General features: G+C 36.5%; 1 protein-coding gene and 1 long non-coding RNA gene across 4 annotated transcripts in view; one reads left to right on the top strand and one right to left on the bottom strand.

The window, feature by feature from the left end:
• Positions 1-25,374, bottom strand: part of LOC116861941 (A-kinase anchor protein 6-like) — a 417,382-nt gene that overhangs the window by 74,795 nt on the left and 317,213 nt on the right. For all 3 annotated transcript variants that reach the window (XM_032848876.1, XM_032848878.1, XM_032848877.1), the window contains exons 10-11: positions 4,433-4,579; positions 1,144-1,368 (exon numbers count right to left, since the gene is read on the bottom strand). In XM_032848876.1, coding sequence (XP_032704767.1) covers positions 1,144-1,368; positions 4,433-4,579 — 372 coding nt within the window. The remainder of the gene's footprint in view (positions 1-1,143; positions 1,369-4,432; positions 4,580-25,374) is intronic.
• On the top strand, positions 13,265-20,494 carry LOC116861942. The gene is made up of 3 exons (XR_004381568.1): positions 13,265-13,309; positions 14,081-14,190; positions 20,479-20,494. It is a non-coding gene; the product is annotated as an uncharacterized LOC116861942 (long non-coding RNA).

Here is a 25,374-nt window from a genome sequence, read left to right as displayed (position 1 = left end):
AGTTCCAAGTTTGGTCTTGTCAATTGAATGGCAGAAGAGGAGGTTTTCAACCAAAACAGTCCGCAGGTGTGTAATGCAGGAAGTTTATTGCGAAGTATTGTGGTCTTACCTTTGAGGGCTTCTCCTCCGGGGCTATGCAGGTGAGCAAGGTGAGCCTGCCTGTCTGGCAGATGGAAGGTGAACCACATTTGACTGAATTCTCTGATTGATTGCTGGAAGATTGCGAGGGGATGGCAGGGCATGGGGTTGGGGACTGGGGGACTGAATAAAATCTGGTCCTGGAAGGCTTTGCAAAGAAACAGTTGCTTGGTCCTAAGAAATTCTTTCTTTCTTGGTTTTCTCCTTTCTGCTCTTTGAGACCATTCATGCCTGAAGGTTTCTTGCCACCCAGTTCATATCCTATAACCCCAAAGCCTCGGACTGTCAACAGCCAGAGCCCAAATAGTCACCGCATTTACAGGAGGATTCAGGTAGTACAGGCTAGCGTAGGCAATAAAAGAAAATATTCAGATTCTAAACTGCTTTTCAGTAGATACGGCATAAACCATGGAGACAAAGGGGTAAATGCTTCTTCTTCGTTGGCACACAGTGAATGCGCACACACTGTTTGGCTGAGGTTGGCGCTTTCCAACGATGGAATGTGCCTGTCATGGAGGAACCTCTTACTTTATGTCTTCCCTTCGTTCGTAGTTGATTCTCTCTTATGTAAAAATTATGTTTCCTTTTGTTAGCACTAATGGTCTTCAATTAAATCACATGCTTTTATCGTATCAATTTATGGAAGTATTTTTAGCCATATTATTTATGGAACGTTTAGGTCTGCCTCTCAAAGTCCTCAGTAATCTTTAGTGTTTGCTGGTCTGCTTTTAATTTATCAAACCCTCCCTCCACAGGCGTTGCACAAAACACACAAGCAGCAGCGATCTCCCCTGTACAATGTGTGTTTGATAGGCTTAATGTTCATCTTTATACGCACACTGACGTTGGCATACAAGAAATGTGGAGGGTGTCTATAAATCCAAGGAAACATTTAAGTGCACAGTGATACATAGATACATGGGTATCATACTTTATGTACTTGATAAATATTTCATCCCTACCATAAAGAAAGCTTTTTATCAACTTTGATTGTTTTTTTATTACCTTAAAGTATTGCAGTTGTTTCTCAGCATTCATTGTGCCTTCCTTTTCTTGTCTCAGGCAGGAATTGAAGATGAAAAGCTCTGTATCTCTTAGCCACCCTTTCAGTTCTTTGATCCTGACCTCCAGCTGCCTTACCAGGTTTCCGCTTTCGGGAGAGAGCAGGTCACGTGGACCAGACCCACTGTGTCCTGCCATTGTGTCCTGGATCTTCTGTCTGAGGGTTTTCTAATGCATCCGATGAAAAACAAAAACAAAAACAAACAAAAAACCACCAACAAGAAAACAAAAACATATATTAGCTTCAGTACCAAAAACGTACCACAGTTTGGTTAGCAGCAAGAGCCACCTGGAAGGTGTCCAGCTGCACCTGCCACCTCACAATGGACATTCAGTTCAGATGAGCTCATTGTTCCATTTAGGATTTTCGAATTCTTGAGCAGTGTGTGTTGTTCTGACTACCACTAGAGGCTTAAGAAGACCTTATTCACTTATAATTTCCTTTAACAGGAAGGAAAAGTTCATCATGGTCACTGATGAAAATTCATTTGAATTCTCATGACAGGAGTTTACAGTAAAATATTCTCTGCATAACATTTTCAGGAGATAGAAATCTGAGTTTAATCAATATACTAAAGAGGCCAAGAGTAGATTGTGCATGGAGAATTAAATTCCCTCCCCCCCTCCTTTTTTTTTTGTTTCATAAAGTACAATTTTTCCCAACTATATGACTGAGGGCTGTTCAGAAGGGGTAGCTTCCTTGGTGCTGTTGTTGCATTTTACTTGACTTGGAAAATTGTTCAATCCCACAATTCTTCCCACTTTGCATTTCTGGATGCTAGACTTTCTAATATACGTGTCAAAGTAAGTCCCAATCCACTTAGAAGCCTTCTTAGATTAACCACTATGGCATGAACGTGCAGCTGAGAGGGATTTTTTTTTTTCTTTTTTTGGTGGAAAACACTCTGGAGAATCAGTAGGAGTTAATCTATAATGATGAATTAAACCTACAAAGAATAAGCTTTAAAACACAAATAAAATTAAGTCAACAAACATTCATTTGCTGTGTAGTGTTCTGTAAATAGTATCTTTAGGTGATCATAACAGAAAAATAGCCTTTCTTGGCAACACCCTTGTATTTTCATGGTGCAAATATTGATAATTTGAAGACCCTCAGTGGAATCCAGATTTAGCTATTGTTTTTATGCTGTGACAAAAGTAGCAGCAGGAGGTGAAATCAATGCCCTTGGAGGGTAGGGTCACAAAAAAGAATTTATTGCCACTTTTTTGTTCTGGAACAGTTTGCAATCATAAATTCTTCATAAACAGAATACTTCAGAGAATGGTCCGTCTTCATAAATATACGACAGAGGACATCAATTTCATTTAATTCACAATTTGTGTCAGCACAGCAGATGCCAATGCCTGCCTTGATAGGGTTGTTTAATATGCAATTGAGACAGAGTAATATGCAGCACAGGGGACAAAATTTCACAGATTAAACTGTACGCACCACTGACATTTCATTCTAATGTATTTCCATTCCACACTGTTCACCTTAGATGAAAGTAATATTAAAAACCATATCCCTCTATTTTACTATTGTTAGAAGTTAAAATCCTTGTCTTTAAATTTTTTTCATGCCAATTAAAATGTAATCATGCCAATTAAAGCAGGATGCCTGATGGTGTTAGTGTGGCATAGGTTTTGTTAGAATTTTCCCTCCACCTTTCTCTCCCCCTGAATCATTACAAAACTCTGCATATTGTCCTCAAATGGTATTTTTGTCAAAATGGCAACCCTTTTTCAGGTATCTGACTCATGAAGGATAGCTAAATACTCTCTTTTTTTGGATGTTATGATGATTTAAAATTTTTGTTGAGGAAGGAATATACACGACATTAAACAATTTTCCAAAAAAAGATGACTGTCAGTTACTTCTCAAATTAGAAATAGGTATGTGAAAATACAACATAAACTATTGCTCCTTCTATCAAGCACATAAAGTTGCTGATCTCATCTGTTTTGTGAAACAACCCTTTAAAAATGTCGTACGCTAACCACATTTCTCCTGCAGGAGAGATCAATGAATTCTGTGGAATTCGGTAGGCTCCAATTTAAATCACCGTATTATAAAGCGGAAGCCATTAATTACTATTAAAAAGTAACACTAACAGTAGGCCAGAGGAAAAACTTTCAATGTTCTAAGTTACTTTGCACAAGGGTAGAGTGCCGTGAATTTAGACGAGAAAGCAAGGATTTAAATTTGCAGTTTTTTAATCACCTAGATTAAGTATGGCATAAACCGAACACTGGCATTCCTCCAAGTCATCAAGGTACACGGAGAGCTTTTTATTCAAAATATTTTTGGAGTATTATTTCTTTAAAATTAAAAAAAGGCAGGCAATAGAAGGCATGCAAAATTATGCTCCGTAACTGACACCACCCATACTTTGCTGTTATAATTAATCATTTAAGTAATTGACAAATTTAGCTTACCCTTGATTTGAAGTGAAGGCAATTTAGGGGAGAAGTTGATGAAAAAATACGGTTTAACCTCTCTCTCTCAGCTGTCTTCCAACAAAAGGACGGCACTGTCTCCTGCACAGTGCCATCCTGGTCTCTGGTTAACAGAATCTCTATATTGCCTTTTTGCCAGATTCTTGCATCTCAGTCTTTGGCTGAGACCCAGCCCATCATTGCGTGAAATGAATTACACGAAACTTTTTTTTTTTTTTGGCTTTTGTTAAAAGTGAGCTGGAAATTGAGGCACAAAACAGAGGCTGATTTCATTCTGCAATTCAGATTTGGGTCAGATTTGCATCTTTGTTTTGGTAGCTTTAGTGTGACTTGAAAGCTGTAGTGACAACTCCACTTTTCATCTGAAGGGTACAGTAAATAGTTAAACAGTGGATGTCTCTAACATGTACCTTCAGAATAAATTCTATTAACATTCATTCAAGCATGACAGTCAGTGTATATCAGATATACTGTATTATAGTTGACTTGGTGCATACCCATAATACATGGCATATTTTACTTACTTTTTTATGTATTAAAGAACCAAAATTATTAAAATCTGAGAGGAGACAAGCTCAGAGTTAAAAAAAAAAATCAACAGAAGAGGAAAAGCAGTGTTTTTCCCTCATAATAGCATAAATAGCTTGTTTGAAATGTAGGTAGTGAATTGAAAGAGAGAGATATTTGTGCTTCAAATTAGAAATCAGACAGAGTACTTCACTACACAAAAAATGTACACATAACCTACAAACAGTAATAAAAATGCAAATACCCCAAGCAGTTCCCATTTTTCATTAATTGAATCCACTTTTTCAAGGAGATCATTTGGTAGTAAAACGCCACCTTTCTTCAGAGCTTCAACCTTACTAAGCAGCTCCGTCTTTTTCAGGTCCCTGATGGTCATTTCAACACTGTATCGCTAAAATGGGAAGAGAGAAGGAGAGATATCATTAGGGAGACAAGTGTTCTTAGAAAATCTTTGCGCACAGAGTTACTGATGCTCATGGCTGTTAAAAGTTTTTGTTTCCAATAAAATGTACGGGGAGGCTAAGCCTAAGTACCTTCAGAAGGTGAGGAATTTCACTGAAAACAGTTCAAATATATATATTCACACATACATAAACATTCAAGGTATTCCATTTAGTTGACTAAGATTTATGTCATTTTTTTTTTGAAGATTTATTTATTTCATTTTATTTTGAGAGAGAGAGCAAGGAGGGGAAGGGCAGAGGGGGAAAATCTTTCAAGCAGACTCCCAGCTGAGCAAGAAGCCTGACTTGGGGCTTGATCCCACAACCCAGGACATCATGAACCAAGCCAAAAGAGTCAGATGCTTAACTGACTGAGTCACCTTAACTGACTGATTTATGTCATTTTAAACTAAAGTTTACATAGACACTTGATCTTTAATGTAAAATATTCCACACAGGAAAATACCTGGTCCAGGGGGATTTAATATTACAGTTAATTTCAGTCACTATTTGGCTCCAGAGTGTTGCCCATCTCTCATCTCTGCCCCACAGAGGACTGATAGTATAGGGTAGTACAAATAAAAAGATCCCCCAAGATTGTGTGACCTTCATCCTGCATTCTCAGTGAACACTTGCCACCCCCCCCCCCAATTTTTCTTTTATTTAAAAACTGTGTGGGCTTGATAAGAGGTACATATAGAGGGAAAAAAGAGCAAACCAGTGCTTTGGAAATGGTTACAAATCTATGCTTCTTTATTGATGACCATAAAATGACCCCAAACATCACAATTGACTACAAATACTTCTCTGCCAATATACATTGTATTCTAACAAACTGCCAGGTGAGTCTCTGCTAAAAGATGTTTTGCTAGAGATAATCTAAGTGCCATTTAATATGGCACTTACTATAGTGATTCTCTTCAAATAACTCTGTAGATAACTTCATAGTTAGAAAGCCTTATATTACGAATAGCTATACATGACTGTGGCTATATTTTTTAAAATGTACTACACAGAAAATCACCAGTGAGTAGAAAACTAGATTCTGGTTAAAATATTACACATATTTTACAACTTTTTAGCACATTTCCAAAATATAATGGCAATCTCCCTTTTTTTTTTTTTTTTTTTTGAGGTGTGTAAATTGGGCCACTGAGGCCCTTGCTAGTATAGCTCCATTGCTCTAACTGAGCCAAGATGAGCACATTATCAGATCTAATCAGAAAAGCTTTTGTCTGGGCAAAGCAGCAAATTAGTCAAGTTCAAAACAGGCCCAGGCATGTTATTCACTCTGAAAACACAATATTCTGGAAGATCCCAAACTAAAATACAATTGGAAGCAGCTTAAAGGAAAAGAAGGTGTGAGCTCCTTGTTTTGGGTAATAGACCCTCAGCATTTACGTGCATATGTTTGCATACTTTTACTTTCCGATTTTAATCTTCCATTTACACTAAACATGCACATCATTTGTATTATGTAAACTTCTCCAAATGTTAGTCATTTGTGGATCACAGAACAAAACCTTTCAAATGAGGTGATTTAAAGCATTTCATAGTATTAATGAATGTTGATCAGGGTGTCAAAGTGCCCAAAATTACATGAATATGCATAATGAAAAAAATCAAGAATTGTTTTAGAGCTCCTCCAGAATTTGACCCGTGATACGTGGGAGATTCTGATTGCATTTTCTAATGCCAGGCGATTACCAGGACCCTGTCACTCCAATATTTAAAAACACACTGGCCGCTGGAGTTTTCTGGACAAAAGACTCAACAAGTATCCTAGAAACCTGGATAGTGTTTTATTTATCAGAGTGATGATTGAGGAGAGGGCAATCTGCTTTCTGTAATCAGATTCCCATCTAAAGATGATGCTGCTGACAAAGATTTACATAATTAATCTGGTAAGACTTCTTTGACATAATATTGGGGAAACCAGCATTTCAGGCAGGCAGAAGATTGCTATTCAAATCTTTTGCTTATGCCACGTGCACTGACAGAAGGAGTCCTCGGGCTGTGCCACCTGGGAGCAGCTTCAACCAGTTATCACTGTCACTTATGACAAGCCCATCCCCTCTCTTTACCCCAACTTTTAACGGTTCCCACACAGCAGATCAGTCAAGGCAGAGAACAGTTTAGATTTGTCCCATAAAAATGATGATCTTGTAATAATAAAAAATATAAAAAGCAATTAATTTAATTTTAGACACAATAAAATAACTTTCTCTAAGAAACTTGGTACAAGTAAGTAGTCCCTGCAACAGCTATTATAAAAGATTATTACACTAAAAACCCTTGTATTTATGTATGCTCCCTGTCGTGTCACCATGTAACCTACTGTATAAATAGCTTGATTAAAGATGTGATTGATGGACAATGCCTTCAAACTATGAAAGCTAAGGGAATCCAGCTAATTGTTAGGTATGTTGGTATGTGCACAAGAGCTACTTGAATGTCATGTAATTTAAGGCAAAAATATTGATTTTAATTTTTGAGACACTCCGAAGGTTGAATCTGATACGATCTAGGACCTCAAGTCGCATATGGATGTAACGATGCCAGAGGGTAGTTTTTGTTGAGGCTCAAGACATTTTGCTCTTCTCTCTTCAACATCTTTTCATAGCCTTAGATGGGGAGAATCAACTGCCAGCTCCATCAGTTCTCAGTCATCCTATCAAGTAGGCTACTTTCTCCTGTGGTGAGAGGATAATTTAATCTTCATATTCATTTCACCCACAGCAGTAAGTGAGCAGAGGCTGCCCCATTGTGTCCTAGAGTCTGGGGATATTATGATAGAAACTACTCTTCAATAGCCAAAAATGAGATTAACAAAGTTAAAGTCAGATGGCTTTTCTTGAGTGCTAAGGTAAATAAGCATCCCGTATTTAATTTCCCCACAGCACCTGCTGTGGGCCTCTCTGTCTAGTCAAAAATAAAATATACTCTATTGAAAGGGCATATTTACATTATTGAGTGTATTTGCTTGGCCAATTCAATTTTGACTAATGAAGCCTCCTAATAGATACGTGAATGATCTAAATTAAAGATGCAGGCCCCTCCTATCCTAAATGCCACTCCTGTGTGTATGGAAGGTATATAAGAAAACTTTAAAAACAAAGTTAAAAATAACCACAAACACTAGCTTGCTGTTTCAGTCAAAAATTAAAGAAGTTTTTAGAAATCCTTATTCATTGCTTACTTTTTATAAAAACACAAGTGCTAAAATTGAATTATAAAACAAAGCCTGTAAAAACAGGAATTTCTGAAGTAAATATAATTAGAAATGCATAAAGACTTGATTGAGATAACTTTTTTGACAGTTATGCTAAGGGTTCTTTTCCCTCCTAAAATTTTTTTTTTTTTTTTTTTTTTTTTTTTTGTTAAAAATCACACCAAAAATTCTGCCCAAATGGAGACTGGAACAATGCCTTGAAACAGTGTTAATTGTCACCATGGAAACCAGAAGAATAAGCCATTTTGAAACTGGTATAGAAGGCACACATTGAGCAACTCAAGCATTTTTCTGCCTCTCTCAATGTTAAAGAACAAGATGCCTTGTCACTGTGAGGTCAGAGAAAGAAAGCATCATGAAAGGGTTGTAGATGCTCACTGTCTGGTAAATAAAAAAAATAGAAAATAAACTACATACAGCCAATGCTATAAGACTCTACCCAGTGAATCTTTTTGAAATAGAAAGATCATCAAAAGATGGCCAGGATGGGGGGATGGATTCCACCTAAGCAAAACTTCAGGGCTATATTATGTGAACCTTGCCCCCAAAGCTCCCTGGGAATTCTGCTGTTGTAATAAAACTTCAGAAGAGGAAAGAAAAAAGGCAGCATGATGGAATTCAAAATAATGCTCTAAAAGCACACAGAGAGATTAAGACATCCATTGTAAGACTTTTGTATGGTGCTTCTGTTGGTTATGCTGAAAAGAGACCAGACATTGCTGAGCAGAGAGTGAAGTTTGGGCTACGAGAAACACAGAATTAAACCAAAGAATTTTCTTGATTATTAGAATAGGGCTGTCCAAGTCTGCGTCTTCAGGGTTGGAGCATTTACATCTTAAGCCATATTTTTGAGCTTTATGTGACTTTCTATTAGGAAGAGTTAAGGCAAGGAGAATGATTTAGTTATTAGAATAACAAGTTTGAGTATCTTTCCCAGGGCAAAGTAATACCACAAACACCTGTGTATCCAGCATAATCCCCTTTTCTCGAAAACTCACAACAGAAAGATAGAGAAAATACAGCAAGGGGGAAAAATTGTATTTTAGCCTATTTACCAGAAAGCATATGTTAGGAATACACCAGAACGCCAAACTACTGGTAAAACTATACGTGAAAATGCTCATTTTTGCACAAAACTACAGAGATGCGTCTGTCTGTGACTCCCGTATTGTGCTTTCTGGCTAGTGTTTGCCCTCCTCATGCGAGGCTTCATGGTGGCCCCTCAGCAAGTCCATGCCTAATGCCATTCAGTGGCAAACAAAGAGTCTTTTTACATGAAAGTCCAGGGTCCACAGCTCAGCTGTACATGCCCCCGAGTACAGGAATCTGCTAGAGGCCAGCGCCGTCCCTGCAGCAGCTCAGGCGCTGCCCCCTTTTCCAGAACACCAGTGTCCAGCCCCTCACAACGCGTGAGTTTCACATGGAGCCAATATCACCACACTTCAGGAAGATGTGCAAGATGGAAGAGGGCTCAAGCCCAAGACAAATAATAGTCGTTATTTCTTGCAAACTCTTTGTATTTTGCCATTAGCAATTTATGGCGAATAATCGCACAGTGAAATTATAAAGACTCCTACAATTGTCCTTGTAAATTAATAATAGGCTTTCTTGATTGGGATAAATTTGCTGCTGAGCCTTTGGAAAAATTAAAAAGTGCAATGTCATTTAAAATTGCCAGAACTCACACAGCAAATTACATCTGAGGTTAAGAATTGAGTTTTACCCCCTCTTCCAGCTTATTCCATTTGCATGATCTGGAAATCACATTACATTGGCCATGTATTGTTAATTGGACATAGATTGCATTATCTTTAATATAAATCAAACTACAAATATTAAAATGAATTGCAAATTCCCTAATAGAAGATCATAAAACAATCTTTTTTAAAGTATCTCCCATTAATAATTTAATTCCAATTATATCACTCAGAAAACTTAAGTAGGAAACCTGGCAACTTATTTCTCCAACCATTTCTTTTACATAACAAATACCTAAGCCTTTGAAAATAAATACCCAGGGCAAAATTCATTGTTATAGAAGAAAAATAAAAACACCAAGAACTGAAATCTTTTCATTCTGATTTCATGTAAAATACTGCATAAGAACCCCCAGCGCCTGCCTGTCTTGTCCCTTCCCCACCTATGTCAAGGGTCAGAAAGAAGTCTCTACAGAGAAGATCTAACTAAGTTCCTGGAACTATTGTAATCTTACTCTCAAAAATTATAAAATTGATTATTATTCTTTTATTTATTTTTTAAAAGTTCTCTAGTCCCTCCGATTTCCCTATAAATCTGCTATCTTTCTGAAGCCTTTGCATGGCCTTTAATGAGTTTATATTAAATATTTAATACTGTTTAGGGCATATCCACTACTACCCAAAACAGTTATATTCCCAGCAGTCCCACTGTTTCAGGCAGAGGACTTGATTGATCCTCCTAGCCTGAATTGAGTAGAATGAAAAGAAGCAGTTGGAAAATAGCAGCAATCATTTAATGCAGATGACCTCTGACAGCCTCGCAGCTCTTCTATCTGAACAGAAATTTGCATGGGGTCTCTGTGCAGAGGAACAATGTAACCTAAATGGTAGACAATCTTTATTCTAATGAAGTGGGTGTCAAGGTCAATGTAAAACTGCAATGATAAATGGTGCACCACTAGGCAAGAGAAGTTGCATAGGCATTGTAGTGCTTTCACATTAATTGAAGACTGAAATGCACTGCGTGAAAAGCACAAGCCTCTCTTTTCACCATAATGTGTTAATGCGCCAATGCCGAAATGATTTCTTCAAGATGTTTGCCTGTTGACACGTATCTTATTGCAAAAATAACGCAAATGTGGGATTATGGCAAAAAATGGACATTTTTAGAATTTAGCTTTTGCCTGGAACAGAATTACAAAAACCTAAATAAAATGTCCCCAAACAACATCCTGACACCTAATGTAATTCCTTTGATCCCCTTTTCTTTTCTTTTTCTATTTAGACCTGTCTTTAATTAGTTTCAACCAGGCAACCTTTATGGACCCCTTCGCTGGGTACTTTCATACTGAGCTAACTGTAAAAGAGGACCAAAGAGAGGAGAATCATTCAAATATTATTTTTTCTTCTCACTTCTAAGTTTTCTGCTTAGTCTGCAGTTAAGATCTTCAGGAATTGTTTGTCCTGAGTGAAAATGTAGGAAAAGCCTATGGTTTGTAAAAGAAAATAACTATTTTCTAGTGTGAGAGCTAGAAAACTATAATCTGGCCGTTTGACATTGCCAAAATGACTATACGGCAATAATTACACCATTTCTTCAGTTGATCTAGCAATTTTGTGGCAGCCAATTTTTTTCGTTATATAAAAATAAGGACTGTAAGCTGCTTTAAAAAAAATCCTGATCTACTTAAGCCTGTCGAGGGGACATTGTTTGCTAATACACTCATTAGCAACCAAGCATTTTAACTTCATCAATTAAACAGGAAATGGAGTTGCACCATTAGTTTCACAATTTGCTAAAATACTGATAAGAGCATATTACGAACCATGTGAGAAACATTTTCAGGCTCAACCCATAATATGTCATAAACTCCATGCATTTTTAAGGTTGACATTTTTTTTTTTTTCCTGATTCTGGTAGATGTAACCATCTTTCTAACACTAAGCTTCCTGCTACAAATAGATTTTTAACAATGGAATTACAGTTATACTAGTCAGAAACAGTGAGCGGGTCTTTCGGTCTGTAGTCTTGGTGACTAGGAGGGCTATTAGTATGATTTACTAGAAAATAAATGATATTGCTGGTTTGCAATTCTGAGGGAAAACAAAATGTTTCAAATAGAATTTAAAATTCCTTAAATGGTAACTCAGAGGGAAAAAATCTCAATATGAAGGAGGATAGTGAAAAAGAAAAAAAAGTTACTGATGAAACTATTTAAAAAACTGTACAGCTTCATCTGTGTGTGATTTGTCAGGTCTGAAGCTTTGACGTGCCCAAGGGGCAGACCCCAGCGGGGAGTAGGCTGCCGAGCTAAATAGCTGTGAAAGAAGTCTTAATGTAGGATGGAATTCAAACTAACCTTGACATGACCTCGGGAAAAATATGCAAAAAGTAAAATGAATGCACTCTGCAAGATACATCCTAATTTTGTGGTGGAGCTGGTTAGTTTTACAAACATAACTGAGACCTTAAAAGAAAAATAGAAAGCTAGTAAAAGGGGCAAACTTTGGAATTCAGGCAAAAAACGTAAGCAAGCATGATGTGTTACTGTGAAGGCATGTGAACCATTTGGAAAGAATCCAAATAAAAACCCACACCGAACAATATTGTTGTCAGCCTGTCTATTCAGGAAAATTGTTTTTTGTTTTTTTTTTTAGGTTGAATATAAATGACACAAAGCCAAGATTACATCACTGCATTACAAAGTCTGTTGTGGTTTTTAGCTGAACAAGCCCCATGGATCTATTGGTTTAGGACAGTAATTCAGTAAGGAGGTTTTAATGTGTTATTTTTCCTCCAGTGACAATAAAAAAATAGAGGAATTTAGGGAAGAAATACTGTGGGTGCTCTCTAGTCCATCTCTTGCTTTTGATCTGTATTTGATAAGCCAAGCTCATGTTTTAGTTGATGCACTGAGTCTTGATTTGACTTTATTATAAATTTTGCCTGTTTTGAAGTGATCAGCTTAGGAGGGAGGCATTTGTTCTAGCTCCTCGGCCAAGAACTGGCTAACTCATTCGATATATGGAAATTTTAATTGACTGTCAACTTGTGTAGAAATTCAATCCTATTACCTTCTCAATGCAATTTTGTAGCAATACCAGTTATTTACTACACTACTAACCAGATTTTAAACATAATTAAATTACTAAGAACAGACACCCAAAATCTAATGACTTAAATCCCTACAGCAAGGATGTGAATTCCTAGATCAGGTATATTCGATTTTCATAAGCATAAAGTGAGCAGAAGGATGCAATCATTTAGTAGCACAGAAGTACACATTTTCCTGAGAACCTGTTGAACAACTTATGTAAAGATGATGGTTTCATGGGTATGTTACACCACAGGGCTCTTTTTCGGTATAGTCTTATTCGATATTTTTATTAATGATACATAGAAGTAAAATATGTTTATGGCATGTTGATTGGAATGCCAGATTATACTAATCTCAATGATCAATAAAGAATAATAAATATTTTAGTTCAGAGAGCAGGAATTCAAATACACACAACATAGTGGTATACTTGCAAACTGGCTCTCTGCGGGGAAAAGAAAAAGAAAAAAAAAAGCCCTGATTTGTAGGGTTTGCTGATTTCCCTGGTATAAATACTCCCACCATGGCAAATTCCAAACTACCAAAGGTTGCTACTGCCAACAAAATTCTTTAATATTTAACAATCAGTTCTTCTGACCCAGTACTAGCTAGATCCAGTACCCTACTGGCCCGGCAGCTGGTGGAAAGAAGGTGAGTTGAGCACAGATAAGTCATCTTCTTTCATACTCTAATTGTTGCTAATGTCTTGGAAAAAGAGAGCTATTTTCTCTACTAAAATAAAAACAATGCAAAAATATGAGGATTACTAACATCTGATCCCAGGGAAGGGGAAAAAGGAAGAAGTAGTGTGGATTGTGGGGGGTAGGAAAACACAAGTTCCATCCAAAAGGGGCAACCACTACCCAGCTCTGCCAACTGTTCCTATGTTGAGAATATGGCTTCAAGGTGGCTTCTGTATGAACAGGGATATATGTTTAAGAGAAGACAGAAATATATATTTTCATGTGAAATCTCATTTTTATACATTGAATTAAAACTTTTTAACACTGTACAGGCCAAACTGTGTCTCTGAGTGGGATCCGATTCATAGGCAACTGCTTCACAATGTTTATTTATGATGATACTGTACTCCAAAGGGAACACAACATGCTAGCATAGTAGATTAAATCTAAATGGGAGATATGAGACAAGTCAAGCCTGAGATAATAACCTCCCACCATTAAAAAATAAAAATACAAAAACTGCATAAACAATACAAGTAAGGAGGTTTCAACTGTCTTTAGATTCAATGAGTCAACAGACAGTGGAAGGTAAATATAAAAAAGGAAGTATGATCTGGGGCTGGACTGAGACAAACATAGGGTTATAAATAAATAAGAAAAGCAACAGATCAGTTTGATGGTGACTTACTAAGCTCAAAACTGAAGTCCTGGTTCTGGTTGGGTTTCATTTTCCAAGCAGGGCTTAGACAATGTCTAAAATGTCCAAAGGAGAGCACTCAAAGAAGGCAGAATATTCAATGCTTCTCTGAGGAGCAAGCTGTTGAAGGAGCTGAAAATATTCAGCCAAGGGTAAGTAAGAGTTGAAGATGAGAGAAGAGAGGGAAGGACAAGTTAGTAGACTTAGAAAATTAGAGGGCTTTCAATAGAAGAATATTAATTTCTTTCATCTGGTCTCAGAGGTCAGGCATGGGATCAAAGGCTGAAGAATAAGTAGGAGTGGAGCTTGGGTGATGGGGAGTTCCCACTTACCATGGGTATGCAGGTAGAGACCAGAAGTGTACTTGATAGGGAGATTTTATGACATAATGAGGCACTGAATGAGGGCTGGCCTAGAAAATAAAGTCTAAAGTTCCTCTCTATTTTACAAAGTTGATCTCGTTCTTCACATTGCCAAATCAACCATCATGATGATATTATTCTGTGTATAGGAGGGATGTCAAGACCAAAACACACCAAGGTAAGGAGAAGGCAACACTTACTAGAACAAGACTCACATATAAGATTCACATGTAGAGAAAACTAGGAGAACAACAAGGGAGCAGAGATACAACCACATAAAACATAAGCTATTCAATCAGAGCTCAAGAAGGGACACGGAAAATCCGAAGAAAAGGTAATGTTAAATGAAAATCCTCAAATCATCTTCAATCTGTACTTCCATAGAAAAGCATTTCATTGAATTTGAGATAGTAAATGAAACCTTTTGGGTCCTTTTTTTGGTAAATATTTTATGGGAAACTTCAATAGAATTTATGCAGTTAAGTCCATATTTCAACAAGGTCTTTCCTGTAGATTTGTTTTAAAGATATAAACTTCACAAATGGTACTCTCAAAAATTTTCTTCCATCAATACAGAACTTTCCCCAACAGATTGAAGAAATGTGTTATAACCCCTGCTGCCAGCAGTGTGGGCATAATGGCAATTTCTCCTCCATGCTATGAAACTTCATGGTTGTGCTATATTATGTTGAAAATCTGCACATCTCAATGGGTTTTCTGTGCATTCCAATGCACTTCAGTGACGATGTGGATCATTGCCATAATACATCATGACTGTTCTAATTACGGTTTCATTATGATGCACCATATCAGGGCTGTCGTAATGTCATGTCAGCACATAGTAAGAATAGTTATGCAATTATGTAATATCTGTTGGAGTACGTAATGTAGGATGGAAAAAAGACACAAGGAGCAGCAATTAATGTAATGGAAACTCAGTTTTCTCCTTTAAAAAAGTTTCCAATTTAAAAGTATTATTTCTTCTGCTTTCCATCCTCTGACCTAAACAAATGCCTTGAAACACATCTATTTTTGTTTCATTGTGCACTACTTTATAATCTGTTGAATTTTTTTTTAAATAAAGCAAAATAAGATGAGAAAAAGGAAATTCCTGACTTTAGCTGTTCCCACATGTCACAGGAAGAATGCGATTTACCTACAATATACTACAAGAAATCCCGTAAAAATCTGAGTGTAGTACATTAAAGTCCACTGAAGGCTTACTATTATGCAAACTTCAAAGACAGTGTCACATTCTTCTCTTCTCCTTGATCGCTTGTGTAGACACGGAACTTCTTACTTTACCCCTTAAAACTTGATCAGCTGTATCTTAGATAAACTCTGATCATGAAATGAAATAAAGCATTGATATCCCTATTTACTTCCCTAAATTATGACCATAAATATACACTTGCCTTTATAGCCTTGTTGCCAAAATATGCCCAAACATGTATAAAAACAGAAATCTTATTATCTATCTTATATTTGAAGAATAAACTCTCAAAGGATGAGGGCTATTCTATTTCTGGCCAGTCATGGAGTACCTTGAATATTTGAGGTCTTCAGTAAACACTGAATCAATGAGTACTTTTTCAAACTAAGCATTATATGAATTGCTGTTTGTTGTTTTAATATACAACCATGGGAGAATTTATATATCAAAGCTTACCCCGTATCTGTATAGCTGAATTATAGGCTTCTTCAATGCAAGTATTTATAATAGAAATGCTGATGAAGCCTAAACCATGAACATATACAGTTGTGCAGCAGCAGCCATTTCAAATATAGATGTATTTTTAGCATTAGGAGGCACCAAGTTTGTTTAAATCTGGACTTTTTTTTTTTCAATTGCAAGTAATGTTAATAGCACACTGTAAATGTTAAGGCTAAGTGTGCAATGTCAAAATAGATTGAATCTCTCTGAAAATTGGAAATTCAGGCTTTTCAAACGTAATCCAGATGTTTGGCTTTTATTCAGATTTCAAGAAAGAGGGAACTAATATGATATAAAATTCATACATGCATATTTCATTAGTGCCTTTTGTATCGCTGAATTAAACATTCTGAAACGTGCTTTTCCCAAATCACAGAGTTTTAAACCAAAGCAGTTGCCAAGATGTTGCACACCTCAAAAATAATGCCAAATTAATTTCATAAGGAAGAGACTATATATTTCTCATGTTAATGCTGTTGATAATGTTTCTTCAAGGAGAGTATCTTGCTTTCTCTTTGAGGATGACAAGAAAAATGAGAGGTAGAGCGCTGCAGCCATTATCAAAAAGATTGCTGCAGAACACGGTGACTTCGGCAATCCGAGAATCAGTGGTCTAAATGAAGGCTGAAAGCACTACCCTTCCCCCCATAATGTCATTATCAAAAGCTATCTTATCAAGTTTAGTGCACGTGGGCATTCTTCAGGGTCTATGGACACCAGCACTGAGAAACTCACCATGATTATCCAGAACTCACCACGTCTTAGGTTTTAAGACAGAGCCGATCAAAGCATTTCCAGAGTTGTCCACTACCAAAACACAATGGAAATGCCATGATACCATTATATATTCACATCAAGGCTTTTTCCTTTGTAGTGTATTTCTGACTTTTTAAAGGGTTCTTACATCTATAATCTTAATAGAACCAAAATGCCATGGAATTTTTCTTGGTGACCACCCAAATCCCTGAATTATAAAATATTTGATGCCTTAGGCCACTTTTTGAGGGTACTCTGGTACCTTCACTTCAGATAAGGATGAATGTAGTTTCAGAATTAGATTATAAGTTCCTACAATGGGGGTATATGGTCAGGGATTGTGTGTTGTTCACCCTTTATCCATAACAACTCTTAGCATTATGGGTTAGCTGTGGAAGTTGGAAAATATTTATTCATTTGAATTTCTTCCAAACAAAAGACCAAGTAAGCCTGTATCAGCAGTTGAAATATATGTCAGATATACTATATTAGTATACAGAAATGAGTAGCATGTGATTGCCTCCATTTATCTCTGAACTTCGTATGTTCAGAGAAAAACTATTTGATCACAATCTCCAACACATAAATATTATTCTCAATTTTTAGACAGAAACGGTGAATAAAGTTAATTGTTTCCCATGGCCTGGAATAGTTAACCCAAGAAAAGCTTCTATAGAAATGTATCAAAGAAAAGAGGAAGGTGACAGAAACCTTTTAAATATTTAAGGACACCTTTTAGAAATTCAGTGTTTTCTCAGAGCAATAATATTTGACCAAGATGCAAGACGTGGGTCCAATTTCCAATTCCAACAGCAATATACTATGGATTTTAAAACCTTTCTGTTCTAGCCTCTTTTTCTTTCTTTCTTTTTTTTTTTTTTTTTTTTTGGTTTCTTGGAGGGTACATGTCCATATTTACTAGAGAGAGAGCTTCAGAAAATAAATCTTAGAGATTTCAGGCTTTAAGCACTGTTTATTGTTCCAGCATCAGAAAGTCCGACTGTCATTTCAATGGATTGTTTTCTTTTTTGTTCTCCTATGGCAAGCCCATGGGGAAAGTCAGTAATATCGCTTCTGTCTTACAGATTGGAAATTGATACATAGAAGCTAAGTGACTTGCCCAAGGTCAGTAAGACATCACTAAAACTCAGAAACAGAACTTTCAGGAGGAATTTCAGCTTAGTTTGCTATGTCATGCTGTCATTCTTGAAAAAGCATCTTTAGAAATCCATCCAGAATTCTGAGAAAATTGGTAGGCCTTAGGAGTATAAGGTAAATAAATAAGGCCAAGAATGTCATTCAAACGGACTTCAGAGTAGTCAAAACGCACTTGAGAACCCCACCCTTGGAGCTTCGATGGCCAGATTAATTTTGATCTAAATTCATCCTCCAAGCCTCCACAAATTTTTAGTAGCATGAAGTTGAGGCTAAAAGGGCAGATAGGCTCTCAGTGATAGTCACACCTGTTGTTCAGAAGAATGATGGCTCACAGTTTAAAGAAGATCTAGGGTACAGGTGAAAATGTATTAGCATAAACTAAGACTATAAAGACCAAACAGTGGTTATGATAAGAACTTTTGAGCATTTTTCCAGCTATGTAAGGGAGTCTGCCATAAACATTCAAAGACATTTATTAGAATAGCTCCATCAAAGAGAAACACAGTGTGTGAGTGTGTGTGTGTGTGTATGTTTGTCCAATCACAAGAGTGATAAAAGTAAGAAAGAGGAAGGCGTAAAGATTTAAAGGACAAAATGAAAGAAATACACAGACGGATGGAGAGAAAGTAATAAGGAAATAGGGGAAATTACAAAAGTTTCACCAGATAGGGGAAACAATAACTAGTCCACAGAGAATAAACCATAAAAACTACCTAAAAGTAGAGAATGTTGCAGAAGAGGAAGGAGATCACAGCTAGAGAGAAGGTTTTCAGTGAATGGGTCCCCTGAAATAATTGGATGAAAGAAGATGATACTGACAACTTAAAAATTACTGTAAGAGCCGCAAAAATTCAGTAAGTGGAGATTGAAACAAAAAAACCCAAAAGTACCAGGATGTGGCCATTCAGTGCAGCTTTTAGCCATAACACTGGATAACTTCTCAAGACGAAATAGGTACAAACTTTGTGATTGGGAGGATTTTCTCTAAGCACATCAGCAGGGAGCCCCTCAATGGGCACCATTTTCTCTGCGGCTATTCCTTCTGCTTTTGCTCTATTGGTGGCTTGCTCTGTTGAGGGAAGTTATTTCTTATTTTTGTGGTCCCATCTGTAAATCAGGGACAATGGATATCCTCACCACTTACCCACCACAGACGTTTTAAGAAATAAACAGATCTTGTTTGTGTGAAATTTCAGATCTCTATGGAAGATGTGCCGTTTTAAAACAAAGTCTTAGATTTTAATACATATGACTTGTAATATGACTTGTAACATACAACTTTAATACATATGACTTGTAATTCCCATTTCTTTTCATTAACCATCTTAGAAATAAGGTATTGTAACTACTATCCACATTAGATAATAAAATAGGTCACAATGGAGAGGAGACACTGAAAAGGTAAACAATATTTATATATAATACATATATATGAGCTATATATACATAGTCTTCGTCTTTTAGAAAATATATCAACAAAGTGTTACTATTTCTCTCCCCACTTAATGAAGGGAGGAGGGAACATGCTGGTAATACCTAGTAACACTACTTCTCAAAACCTACACACACATAACCATTTGATCACTAGGTTCTATAAACATGGTGACAGAAAAGGACCCATGCCATGCATTTTGTTAATCAATGAGATTCAAGGAGTTTGGCACAAATAAATAAATAAATGAAAATAAAATATAAGCCCGTAATCAGTTTGCCTATTTTTAAGCTTCGTTTGCATTGCTTACTCGCTTTGCCCTTCCCTGTGCCTTAGTTGCTCATCGGGGGATAATATTAATACCACTTTCACAAGGTTACTGTGAGGATTGAATGCACTAATACATGCAAAGATCCTAGAACAACTCCTGTTACATAATAAGCACTAGGTACAACTGTTTGTTCAAACTTGATCCAAATCATGCCTGCTAAGAAAATATGACCTTTGGCCTAACTTTTCTCGTCTCTTTTATGCCATTAGTTTGTATATTTATGTATATAATTTCCCTTCACTACATAAAACATCGAATCTAGGACTCAATGTTCAATGGAAAACAATCTTGCCTTTTGCTGACTTGCACTGAACACATGGATGAAAGCTATTAGGAGGTGCTGCTGATTTGCTCCTCTTCCCCAGTGTATCTTCCTGATTTGGATAAAGTACTAGTCATTTATCAAACTAAATCCTAGATCTGAGAGTTCCCCCCACCCTATGATGTATTCCTCTGCAACGTACCTATCTTCGTATCTTTATTCCACTTATTTAAATTCAGTGAGGTCCAGTTCAAATATCATTTCTTCTTATGAAGACATCCAAAGAAGACCAGCATTTTTTTTTTTTTGCTACCACACATATTTGCTATCTTTGCTATTATTTCATGTTTTTTGGTTTTGCTTTTCCAAATGGGTTATAAATTACTAAAGGAAAAGGATAGCCTTCTTTTTATTTTGTTTTTCAGAGCATATAGTAACCCAAACGGATGTTTATTGCCTAATACCAGACATCTTCATTTCTTCTCACTTTTCCTGACTTCTAAAGGAAAGGTGAAATTATTAGACCGTTCATTCCTAATATGTGTTAGACATGAACATGAGACATATGAATATATATTTGAAAATATATATGGTAGGAAATATTTGTGCTTAGGCAAATAGAAAGCAATGCAAATTTCATAAATTATTAGTTGAGCTTGATACTAATTAGTGTAGTTTGCAAAGTGGGAAAAAACTTGTAATCAATTTTTCCTCAAGCACGTATGAATCTGCCTTTAACCAGATAGCTCTCCAGAGAAGTAGCCCCAGTAGGGAATTTGGAATCAGAGAGATTGCCTGTCACTAGGTCTCCCAGGGTAACTCTGAATTCAAACATGAGCCTGTTCTTTACCAAAAATGCCCTAGGGACAATTCTAGTCCTTTCCTCATAGACAGTTAAATGCCTTTAGCAGTATTTGCCATGACATCCAATGTGACAATTCAAATACAAACCAGTGATGTGCATATCGCAACTCAAGCAGAAGGTAAGAACAGGTTGTTTGTACCATATAAAATGACCCATTTTCAATGGAAATAAAAGTGAATATATCTGTTCTATGCTGCAAAGAAATTTGAGGAGGATTTGATCATTCTGTCCAAAGAAAAAGGTAGGAAAATTAAAATGTGTAGAAAATAAGACGTCAAAGAGAAAGCTAAATTTCTGTGACAGATTTAGCAAGACACTGTTCAGAATCCAACTCAAGAGTTATCTACTACTGAATAAAAGTAAAAAGTAAAGGAAAGGGTCTAAGAAGGCTCATAAAATTTGCATTTACTACTACTACCTGAAATGAACTAAAAATAATGTGGCATTTGGAAACTATACGCTTTTTATGGTACTTTGCCACAAAATTATATTTACCCATGAGTTTGTTTCTGTAGCCTTTGAAATCGAGTTCCTATAGTTCTGGTTTTTGCCAGATGGTTCCTAGCCAAATCAACTACTAATTGGAATTATCTTTGATTTCTCACCAGTGAGGCAATATTGAAGTTGGAACGGACCTCTAAGCCACCCAGTCCATCCTCCGCTTTATAGATGAAGAAAACAAAATCTGAGAGGATAAGAGTCATTGCCCAAGGAGAATCCAGCCTCCTTCTCCAGCACTTTATCACACAGCTTTCTAATCTTCCTCACATGGCACTGGTCTTTAGCAAAGCTCACAAATAAGATAAAAGAAAATTCAAAAGGAGAATCTAGAGAATAAAAAAAAACATAAAGAAACTGGAGTACTGATCTGAAGTTCACCCATGCTCTTCAAGAGAAATTAACATAGGGATCCCTGAGGGGCATGGCCTTTGTTTTTCCTGTGGAAGCTTCAAGATTAGTCAATCCTGCTAGGACACAGCTGAGAATAATACTGAGTCATGGTAAACCTCTTACATGATACCCAAACTCCTTTTTCTAAAAACCACTATGATGTAGGTTTGAGTCCACATTTAAATATTTTTTTATTTTGTTTTTACTGTTTTAACTGTTTCTATCTCCGATTTAGAACTCATTTTCTAAATCAGTGTGAATTTATGTTTCAGGATCAAACATAAAATAGTCATTTCATAACAGCAAAGCCACCGGAGAAGTGCTAATAAGAGCAGAATCACAGCCAAAGTTGAAAGAAGTGCATTAGATCCATTTTCTGCTTTCCTTTGGGTCCCACAAGCACAATAGAGCAGAGGAGGCCACCTGGTGGTGAAATGAACCAATTAACCATTTAATGCTACATTGTTGAACAAGGAAAACGGGCAGACTTTTGGGTTGTTATAAGAGGAAAACTAGAACCTTGGCAAAAGAGTGGTAATCAACAGGTATTATTGTGATGCAGACAGAAAATTGAACTGGGAAATCATTCAAGTCTGTAGAATAATGTATATTACTAAAGAGTTGTCATAATAGTTATTTATATACAAGGGAATGGTGAACTTTTCTACAGTCAGATAGTTTAGGCACGCTGGCCATTTGGTCACTGTCAAAATTACTCAGTTCTGTTATGGAAGTATAAAAACAGCCGCAAACAATACATAAATGAATGTGCCTGCCTATGTTCCAATAAAACTTTATTTAAAAAAAAAAAAAACCAACAGGACATGGGCTGGATTCGACCTTCCAGCCGTAGTTTGTTAACCCCTGAGTCTGTATTATGTATTGAGCTACTTACCAAGCAAAAGGCTGAACCCCTTATATACATTACTCATGGAATCCTGGCAACCTTTCAAAGTGGGGGTTTTCCCCACTTCACTGATTTGAAAACTGCAGCTTAAAAAGTTTAAACAATTTGATGGAAAACAAACTACACTCCTTCTAACATAGAAATGCTTTCTGGAGCCTCATGACCATTTTTTCTCTGTGACTACAGCAATCTGTTCTGACCCACCCTGCCATTTATCCTGCAGAGGCTGCTTCTGGTTCTCTCCACGGAGACTTTGCTCCTGTTTCTCCATCTTGCATTCTTTTGAAATGTTGTTTGTCTCCTACCATCTCTTTCTCCATCACTTCTTTTATGTTTAAAAACTTTATGTCAGTTTTCATAACAACAGATGTAAGCAAGCATGAAAAAAGACAAAAGCAATGTATTAAAAATAGATAGCCATGTATACAACAATAAGCCAAGGAAACTGTCATACTGTATATGCTCCAAATGGAATGTGAGCCAAAAGCATGATGCTCACTCTTACATAAATAATATATTACGCATCCACTGGGAGAAGAAGCAGCTCTGTCCCTAAATGGGAAGATTTTTTAGCCCATTTTATATCATTTACTTTTCCTTTTCAAACTTTTTTTTTTTTTTTTTAGGTATACGATATGTTATACTATCTCAGACAGGCAATATTCCTCTTCCAAACCATCCATGAACTATTTTATTAACTGTTAATAAGAGAGAGTTGAAAAACCTGATGGAGAAATCCATGGAGCTTGGTAAAGCCACTCAAATATATGGACCTACCATCACTACCTCAATATTAGCATATTTTCTCCTACAAAAGAGGAAAGAAGTGGTTTCAGTTAGATAGAGTATAGACAAAACCAACAGAAAGGACTTTTAAAAGATTTTTTAATTTGAAAAGAAACCTGCAAAAGCTTGAGAAATGTGACTATACAGAAAACAGAAAGAAGAGGTTTAATTACCGAGCGTGGATTCTGGCCGATTTGACAATTAAACCTAACAACAGAAGGGATTTATACTAGATATAAGAAGACTTTCAGGGCAGGGAGAGTTGTTAAACATTTTAATGGGAGGCTGTGGAATTCCCTCTGGAAAGATCTTTAATGGAGGACAAATTCTCTCCTATCTGGAATGGATAAAAAACAATCCTTGAAAGAGAGGAAATGAAATGAAGGTCCTTATGAGGTCACTCGCAGTCCTGAAACTCCAGGTAAATTTCTCACTTCCCATGGAAATAAATAACTGTACAAAACCTCTAAGAGATTCACTTTGGGAGATTCCGGAGAAAACACTCATTAAGCAGGCGATTTAAATCAGAAAGTATTTATTGAGTGCCCGATATTACCTAGCCCCGGGGAGAGCAGAGCACAGGTCCCAGCAGCAGTGCTGGACAATGGACAGAGAACACAATTATTCACTTCAGTTAATTTTTTTAAAAAAATCTTTGAACTCCAATCAGCTTTCTGGAACTGTCTATTTCCTGAACTTGGTGAGCTCAAAAAATCCCACAAGAGCTGGCTGTCACATGAGATTTCTGGCATTACTCATGGTATCCCTGGATCTTTGTGTAAACAGAAAAGGCTTCTGACAGTGTTTCCATACTTCATCTCTTTTTCTAACCCAAACTTGGACGGACGGAGCCTCTTAAACTATCATCAAAACATGGATTATAAAATGCTAGCCAACTTTGAGTTATTTTGCTATATTCCCATGTTGCAGAAGAAGAATTCAATTAGCTCAACTCTAGAGATTCATTTATACTTAAGTTTTAATGAACACGATTTTTGTTCATGGCTTGTAAGAAATCCAGTGATTTACGGAATGGCTCTTTAGCATCAGCAGGCAGAAGAGACTGAGGAAGAAGAGAGAAAGATCACACAGAGGAACGTTCTTCACACATATTTTCAAATCTCAATATGTCCCAGTTGAGGAAAGCTGAGGAGGAAGGACAAAGTTCAATGGGAAGACAGTAAACCCAAGTGGATGTCAAGGACAAAAATAGGGGAAAGAGGTGAATTCATCACAAATCTTTATCAGATTCTAATTTTAAATGGTACATCTTTTAGATTTTTCTTAATTGCATAAAATCATTGAAGCTCACAATTAATGGCTAAGTTAAAAATTTAAATGACTATATGAGAAGATAATTTTTTAGAACTATGAACGGTGTGAAATTTTTTTCAATGAAAGAGTGGGAGACAGTTTCAAAATTACATTTTAACTTTCTCCTGACCTTACAGTGGTCAACCTTAATTTTTTAAAGTTGCATATTCTGAATTAGCCAGCTGTAGCTTTGGAAAGAGGAGTCCATCTTTTTTAGACTCCATCTATCCACCCTCATCACGACGGACCTGGGTTACTTCTTATTGTTTTTCTCACCTTCCTCATGACTACTTCTTTAGACATACCTACTCCTCTGAAGTCAAACCTAATTTTCTACAACAAATATGTCAATAATCTGTCACATTAACTATGGTATAGGAAAAAAAATGTGCTGATATTCCTACCATGTCTAATGACTGTCCACGTTCACCTGCATCTATTGTTCTATTTTTAGTTTTATATTCTTATGGTACATGTTATTACTTATATGTTTAAGTAATCATACTGTCTACATAATCAAGAATGCATGACCAAATAACACAGTCTAGAGGTTGAAGA

This window comes from Lontra canadensis, unplaced genomic scaffold (assembly GCF_010015895.1).
Source record: "Lontra canadensis isolate GAN:19392208 unplaced genomic scaffold, GSC_riverotter_1.0 scaffold212, whole genome shotgun sequence".
NCBI lineage: Eukaryota > Metazoa > Chordata > Mammalia > Carnivora > Mustelidae > Lontra > Lontra canadensis.
This window is presented reverse-complemented; position numbering and strand designations above follow the sequence as displayed.